This window comes from Trematomus bernacchii, unplaced genomic scaffold (genome assembly GCF_902827165.1).
Source record: "Trematomus bernacchii unplaced genomic scaffold, fTreBer1.1, whole genome shotgun sequence".
Lineage (NCBI taxonomy): Eukaryota > Metazoa > Chordata > Actinopteri > Perciformes > Nototheniidae > Trematomus > Trematomus bernacchii.
In genome coordinates, this window is record NW_022987477.1 from 4740216 (window position 1) to 4760287 (window position 20072).

At 38.4% G+C, this 20072-nt stretch overlaps 1 protein-coding gene across 1 annotated transcript in view; it reads left to right on the forward strand.

Annotated features, from left to right (window-relative positions):
• Positions 1 to 280: 280 nt before the first annotated feature.
• Positions 281 to 20072, forward strand: part of LOC117496471 (cadherin-12-like) — a 55793-nt gene continuing 36001 nt past the window's right edge. Inside the window, exons 1-3 of the mRNA XM_034148146.1 lie at positions 281 to 526; positions 15901 to 16195; positions 19812 to 19931. Of these exons, the coding sequence (XP_034004037.1) occupies positions 281 to 526; positions 15901 to 16195; positions 19812 to 19931 (661 nt within the window). The remainder of the gene's footprint in view (positions 527 to 15900; positions 16196 to 19811; positions 19932 to 20072) is intronic.

A 20072-nucleotide genomic window follows, 5' to 3' on the forward strand; every position in this document is an offset into this window, starting at 1 on the left:
CATGTGTGCCATTACACAGTCCTAGACATCATTAATATAACACCAGTAATAGGAATTCATCTAAAAGCAAACTTTTAATCCAAGCATTTCTTTTCTTTTCTGCCCTTCAGGTGATGAGCTCCATAACTCTCTGAGTGGGTTCCTGACAGACCAACGGAAATCTTCTTTTTGGGCACTGGACCTCACCCATTCCCCATCACCACCCTCACAAGTTGTTTCAGCGTGGCTCAACTCTCATCACTGGACTTTGACTTGGGGACCTGAAGCTCACAGATCGCCAATGCTAACAAGGAACTGCCTGCTGCTGTTCCTTTGGATTCTTGTCGACGAAGGCTCAGTCTCTTCTTTACGCCCCCCTTCGCCACCACTGGGACGGAGCAGGACGGGGAGGGAGCACGCCAAGAGCTTGGTGGGCCCAATGAGGAATGGAGCGGCTGGATATCAACGGGTCAAAAGGGGCTGGGTGTGGAACCAGTTCTTTGTACTGGAGGAGTACATGGGGTCAGACCCGCAGTACGTGGGCAAGGTAAAAATATTTTATTTCATCTTTTTATGGGGCGGGAGAAGTCATAAATCACACAGTAAGGAGCTTGGGAGAAATTGAATTTGTGGTAAATGGAGGGAGCAACAGAATATGAGGCAGATAAAGTAGGAGAAAAGGCACAGAAAAGCACGGTAATATGGAGTATCATTCATCTACCATATGTTCACACTAAAGACTATTTACACTGTTATTTGTACATTGCACTCCTACCCACATTCCCTTTGATCTTATTCCATGTTGACATATTGTTCTTATACCACAAATAACTTTGACCATTTAGTCTATTGCACTGTTTTACTGCACTATTTTGTCTTTCATTTTAAGTTTATTGTACATTGTATTGCTGAAGGAGCCTGGGTATTAACATTTTCACTGCCAAAAGAACACGGTAGCTATTGTGCACATGACAGATAAAACCTTTGAATATTTTTGAACAAGTTCACAACTACTCTGGTGGGCAATATTACCTACATACAATTCCACAATATTTTATTATTGACCATTATTTAAGACTCTTTTCAAAATAAATACGGAATATATCTACACTGCACCAGCTTAGAAGGTATACCACAACCTTTGTTCATTTTGCCCCTGGAGATAAGCCTCTTCATTTTAATCTAATAATGCTCTTGTAGTAAAACTGCCCCTGTTGGTTAGTGTTCCAAGTTATAACTGGGAAGAAAATCTATACATGCTAATGGAGCTGTGCATTTCTATGTTAGACTAGCCAGACACACATGACATTAAAGTGGTGAGAGAATCGATGGCTTGGTAGAAATACATTTGAATTACAGTCCCTGTAAAGCTGTCAGGACATCATAGTTATGAGCTTGGGGAGATGCTGACGGCAATAAAGAGACAGCAGAAAGGCCCGATAGCCTGAACTGAATCCAGACTGAGATTTATACGCATGCCATCAGACACACTTCTTTTTGTCCCGCTTCAAACCTGGGCCATCGCTGTTTTAGTGTAGCGATTTCTTTTATTCTCTGCTGTGGCTTAAGAAGTCAACTCTGCTGGGGTTTAAGGCTAAAGTTGTAATTTGTTACTCCTAGCTTACATAGGATAATAGTAAGATTGACTTATCTGCCCCAGTGCCGCTGCAATCAGCCCTGACGAGCCACACTGTTTGTGGAAGTCTCTGAGGCTAAAAGCAAGGGGGGTGGCGGGGGTGAGGCTGCTGTCCGCTGCACTCTTAAATCACTTAATCCTGAGCTGCTGCACTGCTTCAAAATAATTGACTGATTCTCTGCCATATGAAAAGCATTTGGAGAGGAGATCCTGGGACCTTTGTTGGGACAATCTTAAGGGAAAGGCTTTTACTGCATAAAGCGTGTAGCTATAGCAGGATGGAAGATAAACAGAGAATGCCAGGGTGTAAGTGGCATGTCTTCCAGAGAGTTATCAAGTACTATCAGAGAGCCTGTCAGGGCAACAGTTTTATTTTCAAGGCACATAAATGAACCATGAGTCTTCATGCAATGAATGCTTGTCCTATAATACATCAATGCCTAATTGTGGTAATGTATTCACTCTAGGGTGTAAACATGATTTCCATTCAGTGACCCTCAGAGTAAAAGACCTAGTGGCTCAAGTGACTGCCGCTTTCAGTGGCAAGAGTCTTTCTGAACTAAGAAAAATGTATAACTAGGAAAAGGCTAATCAGCATTTACTCTTCTCAGTGACTGAGAGGAGGAACATACAATTTAAAACCTTATACTAAAAGCATAAAAGGGCATATTGGAATTGATTTTTGCATTGTCGAGAGGATTTCCTCAGCAGTTATGGTTCATTTGCAAAAAACAACCCTTTTATTATTTATGTATCAGTTAATTATCACAGGGCACAGCACACGGGGGCTGTTGTGCCCTACTCTTAAACTCTTGCAAGGTGTATTAACATTAAGGAACTTTGAGGGGCATTATCAATTATTTGTAATTGTCCATTCAAATAACGGTAATGTTATTACCATAAGGCAGTGCCCTCTAAAGAGGGGCATTAGTCAACTTTTCCTTGAACAAAGTTGGTTTTAAAGCATATCCCACCCTGCAAAGAGATGCAGCTTGTTTTTGACTATAAATTGCCTGTATAGGTGTGAATGTGAGCATAAATGGTTGCAGTTATGTTGTCAGCTATGACAGCACAGATAATGCAATGCAAAATATAGAGGAGAAAGGGGGAGGGGGACAACCACTGACAACTGAGTGGAGCCTTGGAGTACCATTGTTACGGATCAACCAGTTTGCCTATCACCAGATGAATATTGCCGAAATGCGCCAGTGGTTGCTTGTCGCGACGGCAGATGTTGGGAAACGACACAATAACATGAAGTTGTCCTTGTGAATGTCAGATTGTTGTCTTTTCCGTGTTTGAGTCTTAGACTGCAGTGCACCTAAACCAACCACAGGATGTACATCACATTCATTAGATCCATCACCATACCACAAACATCATCAGCTAATGCTTCTTGATACCAAACCATTTCACCATTATACAATTGTGCATTAAATAGAGAGTTGTCTTAACAATTGCCATGACATGAAGTTAGCAGTAACTTTATAGGTGTGTATGTAGCAGTGCGGTATACAGTTATTTGTTGGTCTCAAGACCCAAGTTAAGTCCCTGGTTCTTGTTAAGGCACCAAAATAAGCAACAACTCACACTCAGGCTCTCTTATGGTTGATTGAACTCAAGCATTCCAGTTTAAAGGTTAATATGAGAAAATAATTCCCCATATTTCTAATTATTTTTTCCTGAAAAATGAACTTGCCGGTTGCCGGTTTATGAATGTCAGGCCATCAGGAAAAAATGTAACCACAACTGATATGTAGGTAAATTATACAGGTACAACATACTTTTCAAAGCACCTACACAATTTCCTTATTTCTTGTTCGCACCTTAGCACTGTGCAGAGAAAGACAGACTAAAACGCACATCTTCCCATGCTGTGGTCTATTTCAGATTAATGAGTGCAAGCAAAGCAACATTTCTCTTCTTCCTTGACAGCAATAGGAAAATGTGCAATGTCTGCATTTTCACTTGTTTTGGCATTATAGTGCGAGTACAATATAATAGAGAATACATTTAGACCCTGGCTTTTAAACCATTTAATGCATGCCACGTAATTTGAGAACAAAAACTGTGAAAAATAACCAGTAGCAGTAATATATTCCTGTTGATTTTACACACACTATCACTAAATCTTAATATATTTATGACAGAGTTGATATAGCGTCTTCTTGTTCAGGCAAGTTGAGGAAACTAAACACAAAGGGAAAGTTAGAAACCTACAGTAACATTTAGGAGCTGCAACTTACAAAACATTATTTCTTAGTCATCCTCTTTGCTCTCTAATGTGCAAATAAGACAGGATTCAGGAATAAGAACAATTTATTACAACTGGTAATAGTCCCTACTGTCTACATTTAAGAGGAAGCTTCTGCTCTGGCTCCTTGCTAGAGGGCAAAGTGAAATGCAATTGTTAAGCAAGTTATACTTCATTTTTAACAAAGAGTCACAATGTCTCAATGGTCTATTAAAAGACAGAGTGCGAAGGATTTCGAAAAAGAATAACATATTTAACCTGTTCAAGCTTATTGTGAGGCTGCTCCTCTGAGAGAAACACCAAGCAGTGTAACTCGAAAGGACAACAACAATAAATAAATAATCAACCATTATAAGTGTATGATTGTCCTCTCCAGTATAAAAAAAACAATGTTATTATTCTGTCACTTGATATAAAAAATGAACCTCTGAAACATATCGATTAGAAATCACTGAGCACTCAGATTGTGCATTTAATACAAGCCTCCATGTTGTGAGTGTCTGACAATCTCCTGTAGAAAACAACCACATTATTGCAGATTAGCAATTAAAGCCCAGAAGGCTTATGAGGGTAAATGTAACAACCCTGAGCGCTCACAATTAGATAATGCTAAGGCCTTTCCTATGCTGAGCAGTGATTATCTGCAGGAAAAGTCGGCCATTAGTGATGTGGCTGTATATCAAGCCAAGCTGCTTCCTCTCACTCTCTATTAAACTCCCCGCTGTGTTCAGGAGCTATTTTTTACCATTTCTTTCTTACATCATTGGGCTCTCAGATTGAACATAATGGCCATGCATTGCTGTTGCTGACATATTTATCCAGAAATGACAGTAAAGTGGCCTTTTAGTAACCACTTAAAAAGGAGCGGTTCTTCTCATTTTGTAACATGACAAATACAGTATAATTGCTACATTGCTATCTCATTAATGAGGGATTGGACACTCGTATTGACAACCTGGTCTTCAGATTCAAAGTCCATCGGAATATAAATCTTTGCAAATCAAATGGATTCCAGCATACCTCATACATAAATCAACACCACACAACCCTGCTTTCTTGTATACAAATAATGGGGACATTATAGCAAGACAGTGTTCAAAACCCCTTAAATGGGACTTAACACATTATACACATGGCAAGAAAAGGCAGTCAGGGAATCAGTTTAAGTTCACAAAGCAAAAACCATACCCATAACAGTTCATGCAATGAAGGTTAAAGACAAATCCAATCAATTTAGATAGTCACACTTAGGACCTATAAAAGTAAAGGAGCAAAAAAAAACAATACAGAGCATGCAATGGCATGCAGTGGCATGCTCCGATGCCCCGTTCCACACACTCACGAACAAAAGGTCGCTCATTTAAATACAAGTCAATAAACCGCTTTTGCTAGAAAGGGCAGGCCCGTTTCTCCTACAGCTTGTTTATTCCCTCGCTTCCTGCCCGACAGGGAATGACCATCCCTCTTTTTATTGATGGCTCTCCCTCTCTGCCCCACCTCACACCTGGCTGAGATTTATTACTGATGTGGAGCCTGCAATTTAATCTTTCAATGAGGACCTATAAGAAGGACATAAAAAATGCTTCAACAAGACCTATGCACCAGGCCCAACAAAGAGAGATTCAATCACCTGGCCATATGAAATCCACCAGCGTACTAGTGACACTAGTCACACTTTGTTGAATATGGTTAGGTTTAAATGCTTTTCAATTTAGCTGTTAAATGCATGAAAACCTGAAGAGGACTATAAAAAAAAGCAAACTTGTCTAGGGAGATGATAGCCAATGTTTTCAAAAATCAAAGCCGGCAGGTAATTAACTTTGACTGCAAGATCACAGGTTTTGTAACGTAATAACTTTGCAGGCCGAGGTCCATCCAGTGACCTACATTTAACAGGTGACTGCATGCAGGGTCAAGCAAAAACCAATAATCATATCATCCATAAAGCATGTCTAATGTAGTAACTGACACAACAATACTGCAATCAGTGAAATGCGTAATATGGCACACAAGTGCATGCATCAGCAAGCATGGCACTTGACTATATTGTTAATATTGAATTAATAGAAATTATATAAATATGTCTGAATGCTGATAAACAAACTGCAGTATACTGTAGGTGTGGATTTTGTAAAATGTGAATAAAGGCTCTTCTTTAAAATGCTGATACCAGATCTTATCTCTAAATTCATCTCGAAAAAGTATTGCCCAAGTAATTCACTGTCAAATTCCGAGTAATTTGAAAGGATTGCTGTCCTAGAGGGTTTGCATGAGGTATGCCAGTGATTCAGCCACTCGTTAGAACATATTAAGAGGTTGAGGGCCTTTACAATTGTAATGTATGTTGATGATGAATGTTGCAGGAAATTCAGGAAAGAACATCTGAAATAAAAGCTAATGACGCCATTCATCTGTCCTGCCAAAGTAATATATTTCATATATTTTGTCCTTATGGGTATTGGACGAATTGCCTGGATAATATTTCCAAACGGTGTGCTAATGCGACAATCAGTATCACTTATTACCCTGGTCAACATTTTCCATTTGTTCCTTGACATTGATGGGCAATATTGTGGGGGATCTGGGAAGAAAATTGCATTCTGCATGTTGTATCAATATCACTATATTATTTAATCAAGTGTGATATGAGGAAAGGGAACCAAGCCTTAACCCTAGTTTCTAAGATCAATAACAATCATGTACATTCATTTGATATGTCAAAAAACATTCTTACACCATGTTATCTGGTATGTAACCTCACATGGAAACACATATTTGTGATGTATGGTAAATATGCTAGTTGTCATGCATCTCATTGTGTCAGATTTTGTACATAGGTAACAACATAGTTACGTTGTGAATGCATCTTCACAATTGCAGGTCATATGGGCAGAGCACTGAATACAGATGCAGAGGTAAAAACGGTTTATATTTGTCGTCAAACAACCTATTCTATATCTGGCAATCTATCCCATATGGCTGCCTCTCCCTTTCACATACACAACCACACATTTCTACCTTGTCTGTGGTTGTATATCTAGCTGTATAGCTTTCTGTGTATGTGTGTGCATTTTCCCTCCATCCCTATTACCTGACAGAGGCATGACACAACCCAGATAGCAAGCTTCAAGCTGTCAGCAGCAAAGAAATGGCTCGCAAGCCAATATCGATCAGCTATAATAAGCTGGCAGCATTTGACACAGCGTTCTCTTCCTATCAGCAACTCACCAGTGGAATAGCTTGGAAACCTTACCATGCAATGTGCCGTGATGATGTGGTACGGCATGGCACAAGCCTGACAATGAACTAACTTGGAGACACCTACTCCATAATAATGTCAACTTACTGTCACCACACTACTGGGTTGGTAGGACAGTGGTTGAATGGTTGTTTGATTGAAGGGTATTTTCAGACCTAATAATGAAGAGCAGCCTCAAAATAGATTCAAGACAGCAGTGGGTCCAACGGTGTATACACAGCACCAAGGATATAGATATTCAAGTATAATAAATGTCCAAAGAAACTGTATTTTGCCACCAAACAGGGCATTTTTCTATAATGTACTAGGAAACTATCGCTCCTTTAACAAGGTGCAGGACAAGATGCATACTTATGGTGGTGAGTTACACTCGGAATCAGACTTCAGCAGGAAAGATCATCTGGGTGTTTGTTGTGTGTAGCAAAAATACAGAAATATATAATGTGGAATCCTCACTTTTGGTATGTAATTTTCTCTTAAAATGAGAAAACAGGACAGATACACAGAGCAGACATAATGTATACATGTTCAAGAACACGAAATACAAAAGGCTATTTAATTTAAGTTGGACTTTACTGAACGCAAAAACGAGAACAACAAGAACACTCTGACCCTTTCAGAATGTTCACTGATCTGTGAATGTACTTGCTGGTGCAAGGTTGCTGGGCTGTTCAAGGAACAATGTTGGCTTGCTATCAGCAAAGAGTCGTGGCCACCATATGCATTCCTGAGAGGAGCTCCACATAATCCCGGCTGCAGAAATCCAATTACAGCATTTTCTACAGAGGTTGGTTACATTCTCCCCTGAAATCACTCAAATTAATCAATATGCGTGTTTACTGCATAGCCAATGAGGGACCATGTGCTGCAAATCCTGAAAGGAACAGGGAACACCCCCCTCTCTCCGAGCCAAGAATTCCCTGCACAGCACAATCACTATCCTAAGTATGTTACTATTCCACAGACAGTATACATCAGCCAACATTCTACTCATTTGCACCAGTGTAGCTTAAGCTAATAGCATTTTTCAAAATTAGCAGAAGAGTAATGGTCTTTCTGCTTGATATTTGTTTTGACAACACTCCTAAAAAAGGTGGAAATGATAGGTCATGGCTTTGCATCTTGTAATGTCTAAAGCATGTACATAAAAAAGGCATAAATCCTGGCCTCATTGTTTAACAGTCTTGAAAAACTCATGCAAACATAATCATTCAAACAGATGGTGCGTGTTCTGAAGGTAACAAGATTCCTATTTCACTTCCGACACCACTACCTGTTTCTTTTTATAGCTGCCACGTCAACTGGTACCCTGAGCAGTGCATCTTGCTAATTATGCCCATCATGAAAAATGGAGTGTAAAGACGGTCTCAAAATAACCAAATCATCATATGTCTCTTCCGCTCGGCTCTTAGTCATTCTACGAATGTTTTATGTTAACCAAATTTGCTTTTTGGTTGACATTATGTTATAAGTTAAGCATAATTGATATGCCAAATGCATAGTCTCTACTTTTTTGATTTAAACGTATTGTGACGAACCGTATCGGTAAAAGAATAGACATTTGTTTTATTTCTTTAGTAATCATACTTTTTTGCTTTGATTTACTTACAGTGGTAACTCTTCTATTGAGCCCACTGGCTGTTTTGTAGGTTGGAAAAAGAACCTTGACCACCTCCCCATACAGTAAATGAATATTGTTCATAATTGATTGCCATTGTTAGAGTAATGGAATATATAATTAATATCAGTTAACTTTCACTTATAACCAATGAGGCCTATTCTTTTTTATAATTGCATTTGCATTTATTTTTCATCTTAAATGTTGCAGTTATGAATAATTTGCAGGTGCCTCTCCTGGGTACTTCTATTGAATAAAGTACAAATTAGAAAAATATGCTCCGAGTTGTTATATTTTCCCTTTCTTGTCAGTCAAAGGATAACCACATACAAACACCCCATTGCTCATAAATACAAAGTGATCCTTTATTCAAAAATAGGAGCCTTCCCGCATTACAAAGTATACTAATCCAGTATTTTGTGTTGATTATTAGAACTGAACAGTTTGATGAGTTTTCAATATAGTGTTGTTTAAATGAAAAGGGTAACATATGATGTAAACTATCATAAACACTTCAAGAATATATTTCCAGACAAAACATGTGGCACAGACCCTGCTGTGCACTTTCAATGTTTAATTATTTAAAAAGGAGTGTGTTAGAAAGATGTTGATTCAGCACTACAAGAGAGACTTCATTGTAGAGCAGTGGTCACCAACAAGTCGATCGCGATCGAGTGTGGTGCGGGTAGATCGTGCACTGTTAAAAAAAAGAAAGTAACAAAAAAAAGAAAAGTAAAGTGTTTAAATAATAAATAAATAAATAAATAAAGTGTTTAGATGTAAGCCTATCATTCACCACCCCATTAGCAGGTGCCACTTGATTGACGTGTCTTTGAGACATTCCTTGTCGCTCCCGAAAATAATAGACTGACTTCAAGTGATGCTGCATATTTTTGAACTCACTGCACTTGGTAGATACCAACTACAACAAAATGAACATATTTTACCGTGATTTAATTGTAATACACGTTTCAAAATGATGCCGGAATGACTACATACTGATACCGGTTAGTAAAAACCATGAATTAATGCTTTGACAAGTGTGCAGACAAGACGGCAGGCGAAAAACCTTTTAAAATGCGTGTTTTCTGAATGGAGATCGGATCGATCAGGCTAAGCTAACGTTGTAGCTGCTCCGTCCGGACTCACAACAACATGATACAGACACAGATACAACAGCGACTGAATTCGCCATGACACAGACAGTCTGTGGTTTGTTCATGTTTAACTTTTGTCCAGTTTCTGAATAGATACGAGGAGTTGTGAGCTCTGAGTGCTAACAGCTAACGGCTGATGTTTTGGTTTTCTGATTCACCGTCTGACGGTGAATCGTCTGAGATCGGCTGAGATCCTCACCGCTGATTGGCTACCGCGCGAACGCGTCATTCGCATCACATCCGGTGTGAACGCACCAATGGTTTATGCATGGATAAAGAATGTTGTTAGAATTTTGAATTTGTAAGAATTGTGTTAAAATAACTAGTTGTAATGTTAATCTTAAATGTTGCACTTGCATGAAGCTTCAGTGGATAAGCCTCACAGTTAAAATGGCACTTTATGTTATCTGCTCACTGCGAGATGTTATTTTTTTCTTTGTTGTTGTTGCTGTCAACAAAATACTCATTCACTCAAATGGAAAATAAGCTACATACATTTATATTTAGGATTGTAATGAAGGAATGAATGAAACTTAAAATGATAGGTATGATGTAAATATATATATATTTATCCTTTTTGACATGTTAGTTATGTTGTGTTCTTGGTTTAATCAAATTGGAAGTTGCACCAAATGATTTGATGTAATTCAGATGCAATTAGTCTACATAAAAGGCCTCAAATTGGAAGTACTGTCTGGGCTGTCTTTTTCACTCAATTCTGCAATAGGTAGATCTCGCCTTTCACCAAGGCCGAGGTCGGGGATCTTGGGCTTAAAAAGGTTGGTGACCACTGTTGTAGAGGGTTCGTTATTTTCTTCTTCAGCAGTGAGTGACAGATTAGGACAAACATATTCTATTATAATGCAATCACAATCTGTATGTCACCGTATCATGAATTCCCTACAGAAAGGGAACATATATATTTTCTCACAGCAGTATTTGTTGCAATATGTGTATGCGTGACATGTTATGTGTGAGCAGAGTGTTTTTCTTGGCTCGGTCTACAAAGTAAAAGATTGTGAATCCTATTATAGCTAGCCTACATTGTTGCAGCAGTCCATCTGCAACTCTGATCTCTCCATGCCGAAAGCAAAAGAAAATATCAACTTTCATGGCGCTTATGAATGAGATAGTTGTTCACTGGTATTGTCATGTCGTCTGCCTAATAGAACAAAACTAACAATCTAGTACAAATGATGCTGGGGATCATATGAATGGATTGCAAGAGATTACAGGATTACAAAGCAATAGAAAACAACATGGATAATAAATGAACAGAGACACAGAACAGCTACTTTTGTTGCAGGATTCCCTATTACTATCTGAAGAAAACACAATGCATTGCAATGCACAGTGTTTCATTAAAACAAGGGCAATCCAGGAAGCACAAGTTTCCAGGGATCACCTGAAGGCAAGAACGTCTTAACCAAACTGCTGGCAGGCAAAAGGCCTACAGTTAAACTTCTCCTTAATTTGACTCAACAGAAAAAGCAGTTTTCTGTATTTATTGTATAAAACAATGCACGCTTGGTGGCTATCTGAGCTTGATTTTAAACGTTTACTAACTTGTACGTTTCAAATGTTTGCGGAAAATTTAAAACAGAAAGTTCTCAAGTTGTTGTAAAGAGTTTCATCACATACTGTAAGGCTTGATAAGTCTGACTATTTATTGCTCTGCAGAGCAACATTTCATATGATGGATTACTATGATCATTTGTGTATCACACATACATGCACACACACATATACACAGGCAAGCTGGAGGAACAGATTCCAAGAAATGGCAAGATGCCCAAGCAGCATTGAAAACATCAGGATAGAAAACAATAAAATCAAGCAATGTATGTATTTGGAAAGAAGACATGTTGGAGGCGTGGTGTAATTATGGTGCAATGACAAGTCTTGATGAACACATCCATCACAGCATCCATTTCCAACCTGCTATCAAAGACTTTATACTGAAATCAGTCCAACTTAATTTCAGAAGTAAACCACTACAAACTATAATAAAATCATTATATCACTTCTATATTTAACTGTTTAAACTAAGTCAAAAACAGAAACCCTGAAGGCAACAACCACTCGAAGCCTATACCCAATGTTTCTGATCACATGACAAATACATTTCCATGAACAGAAATGCATTCCACAAGAACCAAGCAGCCCCAGCCCCCCCACAGTAGATGGGACAAAACCATACTTTCACATATCCTTTGGTGGTATGGCGACCATCACAGTATAATAGCACGGCGGCTATCCACAACAGAAATTAATGTCCTACCTTTTGTAGTGAGGAGACATGTGTCGAATCAGTCATCCAGTCCAAAGTTCCATCTGTGTGCAAAGCATTAGAAACCCTATCCATATACAAACCAAATATTTTGTTTGTGTGACACAATTTCTAAGGTTCCACAGCATGTTAGGAGAGATGTATTGTGTGATGAAAATACATACCATTCAAACATACATATAATATATAAAGGATTTGTGATGGCAAATTAGTAGCACAGCGGCCAGCAACAAAATAGCATAGCATCAATTAGAAAAGAGTGATATAGAATAGAATAGAAAATAGAATAGAAGAGCATGTCCATTGTCTGTGTATATGTACACACCTTCAAGCACATCAGACTGGGCAATAGGTTATGTTTGAAATTATTATTATACTAGTAGGCTATGTGAAATATATTCAAGGTCACATAAATTCCAAATTGATTTAGAACGATATCAATTGTGTTGCACTACATTACATCAGAACAATACCTTATTTTGATGCAAGTGCTTACAATATACTTTAATACAATACTGCTGTGGTCGTATTATCAACATACATTTCCACTGACAGTCAATACATCGTATTCAATTATTGCCCAGCCCACATGCACGCACACACACACACACGCACACACACACACACACACACACACACACAACAGCAGCATAATGACCAGCACCGCGGCTGTTCACCAGACATTACACAGTGCATCAGAAACAGGCCAGGAAGCCTCAACAACACAGCACAGAATTAAACAAAATAGCCATTTCCTACCCTTGCAGTCACAAACTCTCCAGGCGATAGCCATGTCCAAAACACAGTTTTCTCCAGGAATACACGGACATTGCGACGGTATTTCACCTTCTGAATCTGGTCCTCTCCCGTCTTGTTCTGTTGGCGAACAAATATTTGTTCAGAGCACATGACAGGTAAAATGTGTTTCCAAAATGTGTTTACACCTATCCAGGTGAGCAGCTCAAGCTAGCTCTGCTCCAAAAGCGATGAGAGACCCTTCTCAACTACGTTGCTTTAAACTTGTTTTGAAAAGTTTACTTCTTAGCTTTGAATTAAGTCATTTAAGTAAGAAATAACGTTAAAGTTACTTTTATCATGGTTGCTTCTATTACCTTTCATCCACTTCTTCTTTTACTCACATCTGTCATCAGTGGGATGAGCACACCTATTAGCTAGCTGTCATGCTCCTGCGCAGTTTAATTTAATTACCACCTGTCAATTAAACTAATGTAGATAGCTAACCTTACAGCTCATAATATCCGGATACGTCTATTTCTGTAGCGTTTCTTTCCTTTTGTAAAATCACAAAATACTGATAACGCAGTGTTCAAACAGTACAAGGGCAACGCATCAAGCTGAACGGCAGTCTCTTCCTGCAAATGAGGAAATCCCAAATTGCACAGCTGCAATGTGCAGTTCCAATTAGGAAGTGAAATGCATGGTCGTTCCCTCGTTTCTTTGTTTTGTCTGCTAATAGCAAACGTATTAACAGTTGCATTCACTGAGGACAATTATACATTATAACATTCAGGATAACAAGCATGGACATGTTAATTATGAGTAGCTGTAAGAATTGTTATGTTATATGGAGATAACAAAGTGGAAAGGCAGGCAATGCATATATTGACTTTCTGCTGTAAAAATATAATCCTCACCAAGTTTCCCCAATAAATAATAATATTGCTTTACCTGCCCCACTGTCCTATCTATCTGAGTAAATACAGAGTTTAGTTTGTACTTAGTATTATTGCCAGGTTATTATTGTTCACAGTGTTTATGTGGACAAAACATAATCTACATTTCAAATTGTGTGCTCATTGCATAACATGTTATGGGAGCTAGTAGTCACCCAACAAGGGGCATGACCCAAAAATAATTTTCGCACATTTGAATGGCAATGAATAATGCACCATGGGTGAGAATATCATAATGCAGTGCTACAATTGTGTGAACTGGGCAATTTGCACTGAATCACCAATTACTCCCAATGTGTTTTTGCTAGTGTCTGCGTGTCTTTGGTTATTTTTAACCGTAGCCTATCCTATGGAGAATTGTTTGCAGCATCTCAAATTTCCTTATTCTCTCCCTGGTTGCAATTACCATTGCATTTCACAGGAAATGTGTCCATGTGAAAATGATAGACAAATCTTTATGTGTGGGGTAAACAACAATAAAGGCTGAATTATTCAAAAATAGTGTAATTCAGTGATTCACTTAGCCATTAGTGAGTACAAGGCAGCTGCTGCTGCTAGGCGGCGGCTAGACAAAGATGAGTTCATGGATAAGTAAACTGGAAAAGGAGAAACTGCCTTTACAAGCCGTAAAGTGTTCCGCGTTGGAACTGAATATTGTCATTGCACATGAATGGTGAACCATTAGTGGCGCAATATAGTTGTACTACCAAGGCTTCTTAGAATATGATTGCAGGACAGAAATTGTTTCTGAATTTGTTATTATTATTATTATTATTAAGTCAGCAAACTGACACCCACACAGTTTCACAAGTCAATCATAAAGTGTAGAATTAGAAGAATTTCCATGCATGATATGAAAGCTTTTCTGAAAGACAAAAAATAACCATGTTATCTGGAGCTAGCATGTCACAATACATGTAGCTAGTATCCAAAGCAACTTACATTTAGTGCACGAAGATGCAAACTCAAAAAGTAAGAATCCTACAAGTACAGTCACTTTTAATAAGCCATTCTAAGTGATAGGTAAAGAGGGCATTTCTTTATTTTAATATTTTATTCGGCCAAGGTCGAGTAGAATCAGGTTTTCAGTTTGTATTTTTTGCTGTCCTGGTTTCAATAGGGAGCAGGTTCCAACATTTTGGAGCGAGGATAGCAAATAAGCGTGATTTTGTTAAGATGTACCTGGATCCCACTTGCGTGTTCTCTATTTAGCATGGTTACTTTATATTCCCCTGCTACAGTGCTTTAAATATCTGTTCTTGTCACCTGGAATAATACTCCTGTTCAACAGAAATTCCCATGTTATTGATAAGAAGGCAGAAATCTATATCCATATATGGTGATGATTACATTGCATTAGAGCCCTTAAATATTTAAAAGGCTTTGAATTGTACGACTGATCTCCCCGGGGGAGGTAAACATAACGTCAATAGGCTTTCTGCCACCATCCCAGAATGTGTTTGTCTTGCACAAAGCAAAGAGAGCTGCTGGTCCTGGATCTATATTAACAAAGATGTTATTTGGCTGTTGAGTGTTGGTATTACAACTGTGCCGAGAGTCATCTGGTCACAGACCTCCGCTGCCAGGTGAAGTATTACAAACAGTTCTTGTGGAGTATTTGCCTGAGGTTTACAGTCTGATCTATGCCACTTTGAGAACTCCTTTCTCAAATAAGACAACATTTTAGAGTATGCATGAATAGAAACGGGTCCAGGATAGATAGAAGAGTTATCACCACAGTGTAATTGCACAGAGAGAATACATAATTTATGAGAGATTTAGCCTCATTAATCTGTGAAATGCTCTGAAAGTACGATCATTTTATTTTTCTCATGACTTAGTGTTTTGCAGCTCTTTGCCGAGACATGAATTTGCTCTTTGATGCGCAGTCAGTTTCCTTGACACACTTTGTGAAATAGTGTTCTTTGACAGTTCTTCCCGAGTGCTTTCAATGAATCATTATCTGTGCCAATGTTTGCACTCAACCTGTCTTATTCCTCTTTTGTCTTGCAGCTGCACACTGACCTCGATAGTGGGGACAGTGGTGTGAAGTACACTCTCTCGGGAGATGGGGCTGGCTCTATTTTCACAATTGACCAAACAACAGGGGATATCCATGCCTTAAGGAGCCTTGACAGGGAGGAGAAGCCTTACTACACCCTACGCGCCCAGGCTGTTGACATCGACACCAATAGGCCCCTCGAGCCCGAATCAGAATTTGTAATTAAGGTTCAAGATATCAACGACAATGAGCCAAAATTCCTGGAGGGTCCATATACAGCCAGTGTCCCTGAGATGTCACCAGTAGGTCAGTAACCATATGTATTCTGTTCATCAAAGATAGACGCTTACTTGTTTAGACTCCTTTGCACTGAAAGTTTGATTTTCTCCTCTTTAAACACAACACAAACGTTTCCACAGCATCACAGACACAACCAGGGGGGCAAAGAGGCTCCCCTCAGATTTTGACATTTCCGAGAACCAGTTATTCTTGGTGTGCCCTGAGTGTATTTCACAGCTCTGTCTTTACACATCTCCCCCTGGGACACAGATCAAGGTAATTCGCTGGGAGAAGGGTTCCTCTTGATCTGAATCCCTCAAAACTCCCAAATCATCAGTCTCTAGGGAATGGGGAGGAAGGAAAAACAACAAAGTCTGGTCCCAGTGAAGCCTCAAAATCATAAACTGCTCTGAATCAGAGAAGCTTTCAAGTGTATCAAAAACACATAGAGTACAGGGATTATGTTAAAAAAAATACCCACAAAATATATTAAGGAGATCCTCTATTAGATAGTTGACAAAAAGCATATTAACTTCCATGTAGGTCATCTTATTAATATTGTCATGCACATTTTACCAAAATTGAAACAAATAGCTTTTGAGAAAGAATATTTAAAAAATGAATTATAAGTTCAATAAAGATTGAATATGAAAAAGTCACTAGGCAAGGCAAGGCAAGGCAAGTTTATTTATATAGCACATTTCAACACAAGGCAATTCAAAGTGCTTTACAAAAATGAAAGACATTAAGAGCATTAAAGGTAGGGTAGGTAATTCACACTTTTTGTTATATTCCATGGAATGCTCTTAACATCCCGATAGCAATGAATAAATTAAATGCTTTGACAATAAATATATTCAAATATTTCATCTGTGGAAGCCGTGGCGCTGTAAAAATCAAGTCCAATGATCTGCCTCGGCCCGCGGCAGATCATTGGATGGCCTACCTGCCTGTCAGCCTTCCATCTCGTGCACAAACTTATCTCGTGCCCTCATTGGTCATGTGCGCGTTCGTGTGTGTTGGAGGAGGGGCTCTGTAAGGAAGTCTGAAGGAAGGGGCAGATTTTTTTCGGTTGTGTACTTTCAAATTCTAGCGCACTCGAGCTGGTTTCTCCATTCTTACCTACCCTACCTTTAAGAAACATATTATGAAATGACATTTAAAAACACTCATTTAAAAGCAACGATATCAAATGGCATTTAAAAACACTCATTTAAAAGACTAACACATTAAACAATATTTCATGGAAACCATGGCAACAATATCAAATCATTTAAAATGCAAAAGCTCTTGTGTAGTGTTACAGGAAAATCTGTTAAAAAAACAAGACTAATGGGTTCAGAAATATTTTGTATCCTCTCCCATAACTGTTAAAACCTTAAAATCGCAAGTGACAATGATGAGTGTTGCCAAATTATGCAGAGTGACACCATTTTCAGAAATATCTTAGCCGAGAGTGCACTTGTGAGTTTAAAACAGCACGCCACAATTTGTGTTTGTGTTGAGTAAATATTTACCGCCGGTGCAAAAAAGAATCATCAAACCAACTAAATGTTATTCTCAATATTTATACCAGCAAGAAATGTGTGATCAATGGCTTCATTAACTGTTACATCCCTCGTGTTGTCTTTATCTCCCTTCAGACGTTTTTATGTTAGTGGAAAACAAAAGTAAAAGAGAGATGCTTCACATTAATTGGCAATAATGCTTTGTAATGAAGACCAATCAATGGCCAGACATTAGGATATCACTCAAGGCAATCCAGAGACTCCCTTTGATTTACAAGCAATTCAATTGTCTGTGAATCATTAATAAAGTGACAGATATACGGGTTGAATTAAAACATTTAATCACCACCAAATGTCTTAGACTCAATGAATTTGTCTCCAAACATTAAAAAAAATCTATATTAAAAGATTGTTTTTGTCTCGCCGTGATGAGATAATACAACTGAATATAGAGAGGAAAGGGGGGAGAGAGGGGACCACTTGCAGCAAAGAACTGTTGGTCGTACAAATCCTGAACCAAACATTTCAAAAAGTTGACATAACAAATTACATGGAACTCATTTATTGTATCAGTTTAATGATTTTTTTGTTCTCGTACAAATTAGACATTCAATATAGTTCCGTATGCATTTGTTTAATCTGCATTGTATTGTAAAATTACAGTTAATTGTTTAGAACTGTGATGTAAAATATATTTAACTGAGATCTTTATTTTGCAAAACTCTGCATGCTCCTCCAGTGTAAATCATCATTGACTTTGGGATCAAATTCTTCCACTTAGTTATTTCTTGCAATCCTTATTTTCCATAATTGCAGGAACATCATTTATTCGGCTTGCTGTCGTCTCACACCAATAGCTGTTGCTTTTGTCACCTGGAAATTTGTGTTACAACACTATACAGTCGATCTCTGGTAATCAGGCATGTGTGGCTTTGTTAGTAAGGATAGAGACACTAATCTCTCTCACCTAATGTTTTAATGCCATTGTTACCATCTGCTCGCACTGCAAAGCCTATTTATTATACTGCAAGTTCTTACAGGGAAGCTTAGCAGAATTTAGACTATGTAAATGTCCTCCCTTTTGGTCAGTGTCTACTATTTATATAAACGTTCCACAATCCTGCAGCTGACAACTTTTACCACAGCATGTGTTTTGAACACAGCAAGGTTTGAGTGATGTATGGAAATATGTTCACTGAGCTGTCCATGTCCACCTGTCTATTAAAAAAATCTGCCCAAGAAACATCAGCCTTGTTTTTTAGAGTTAGTCAGGCTTACAAGGCATTTTTAATTATCCCCAAAATGGTTGAACAACATGGAATTTGAATACATGTTAAATAAGGACCATGTGCCATGCCAGCTAGTTAAGGAGGATGAGCCGAGCCTCCAACAAGTAATTATTCCGTCTCTCTGACTGTAGGAGTTTGGAAGACTGCCATACTAATACTATTCTTGCCATGGCCCTTTTGTTTACTTAATTGTAGTATTTTTTATGAATGGTCACACAAGAGATTTCTTTTTTTTTTACCCTTTCTTTATTTATTCAAATAAGGCCCACTTAGTAATGCTACAAATATTATAAACCAAGCAGCAACTTCCAATGCCAAAATGTACTTAGTTTATTTAAAATTGGGTCGTGTACAGTTTAAAACAAAAAATGTCCCAAAAAAGGATGCCAACATGGTGCTTTGTGTCATTGGCCATTTGAGTTTGAACCAGAAAGTGTTCTTTTTTCATTTTAAAATAATGCATAATTAAGGGTGTGGTAGATGCTTCACTGCCAAGATGGCGGCTTCCCAATCTGCCCATATTGTACTACCCATCAGCTTTTCTGAAGCATATGGTTAAGATTACACAGACCATTCCCAAAATTAAAAAAGGATTCTCTCAAAACATTTACCACTAACATTGGACCAAATCCAAACCAATTTTCCCTCCTCAACACTCCTCCTCATTGCAATCAATCTGTGATTTTGTTCAATATTAGCTGTTGCTCTCTCAAATGTGATCCATCACTCCTTCGTGTCAGATGAGATCATTCAGCAAACTGATGGACTTCAATGACTTTAGATTGCGGTCTGATGAGGAAACAAATCAAGTGAAAGTCAATACATCTTCCCACTGTTTTCCCCCAGGGACATATGTGACGCAGGTTACAGCCACAGATGCAGACGACCCCACCTATGGAAACAGTGCCAGAGTGGTGTACAGCATCCTCCATGGCCAGCCATACTTCTCCGTTGACCCCAAAACAGGTAAAGCACATTCTGATTTATGCGAGGAAATCTTTCAGTCAGTGTAGACTTCAAAAACATCTTCACATTTTCACTTTAAATGTGAAAGTCAACAATAAATACCTGTTTTATGTGCACCTGACAATTGCTGCGAGGCAATTG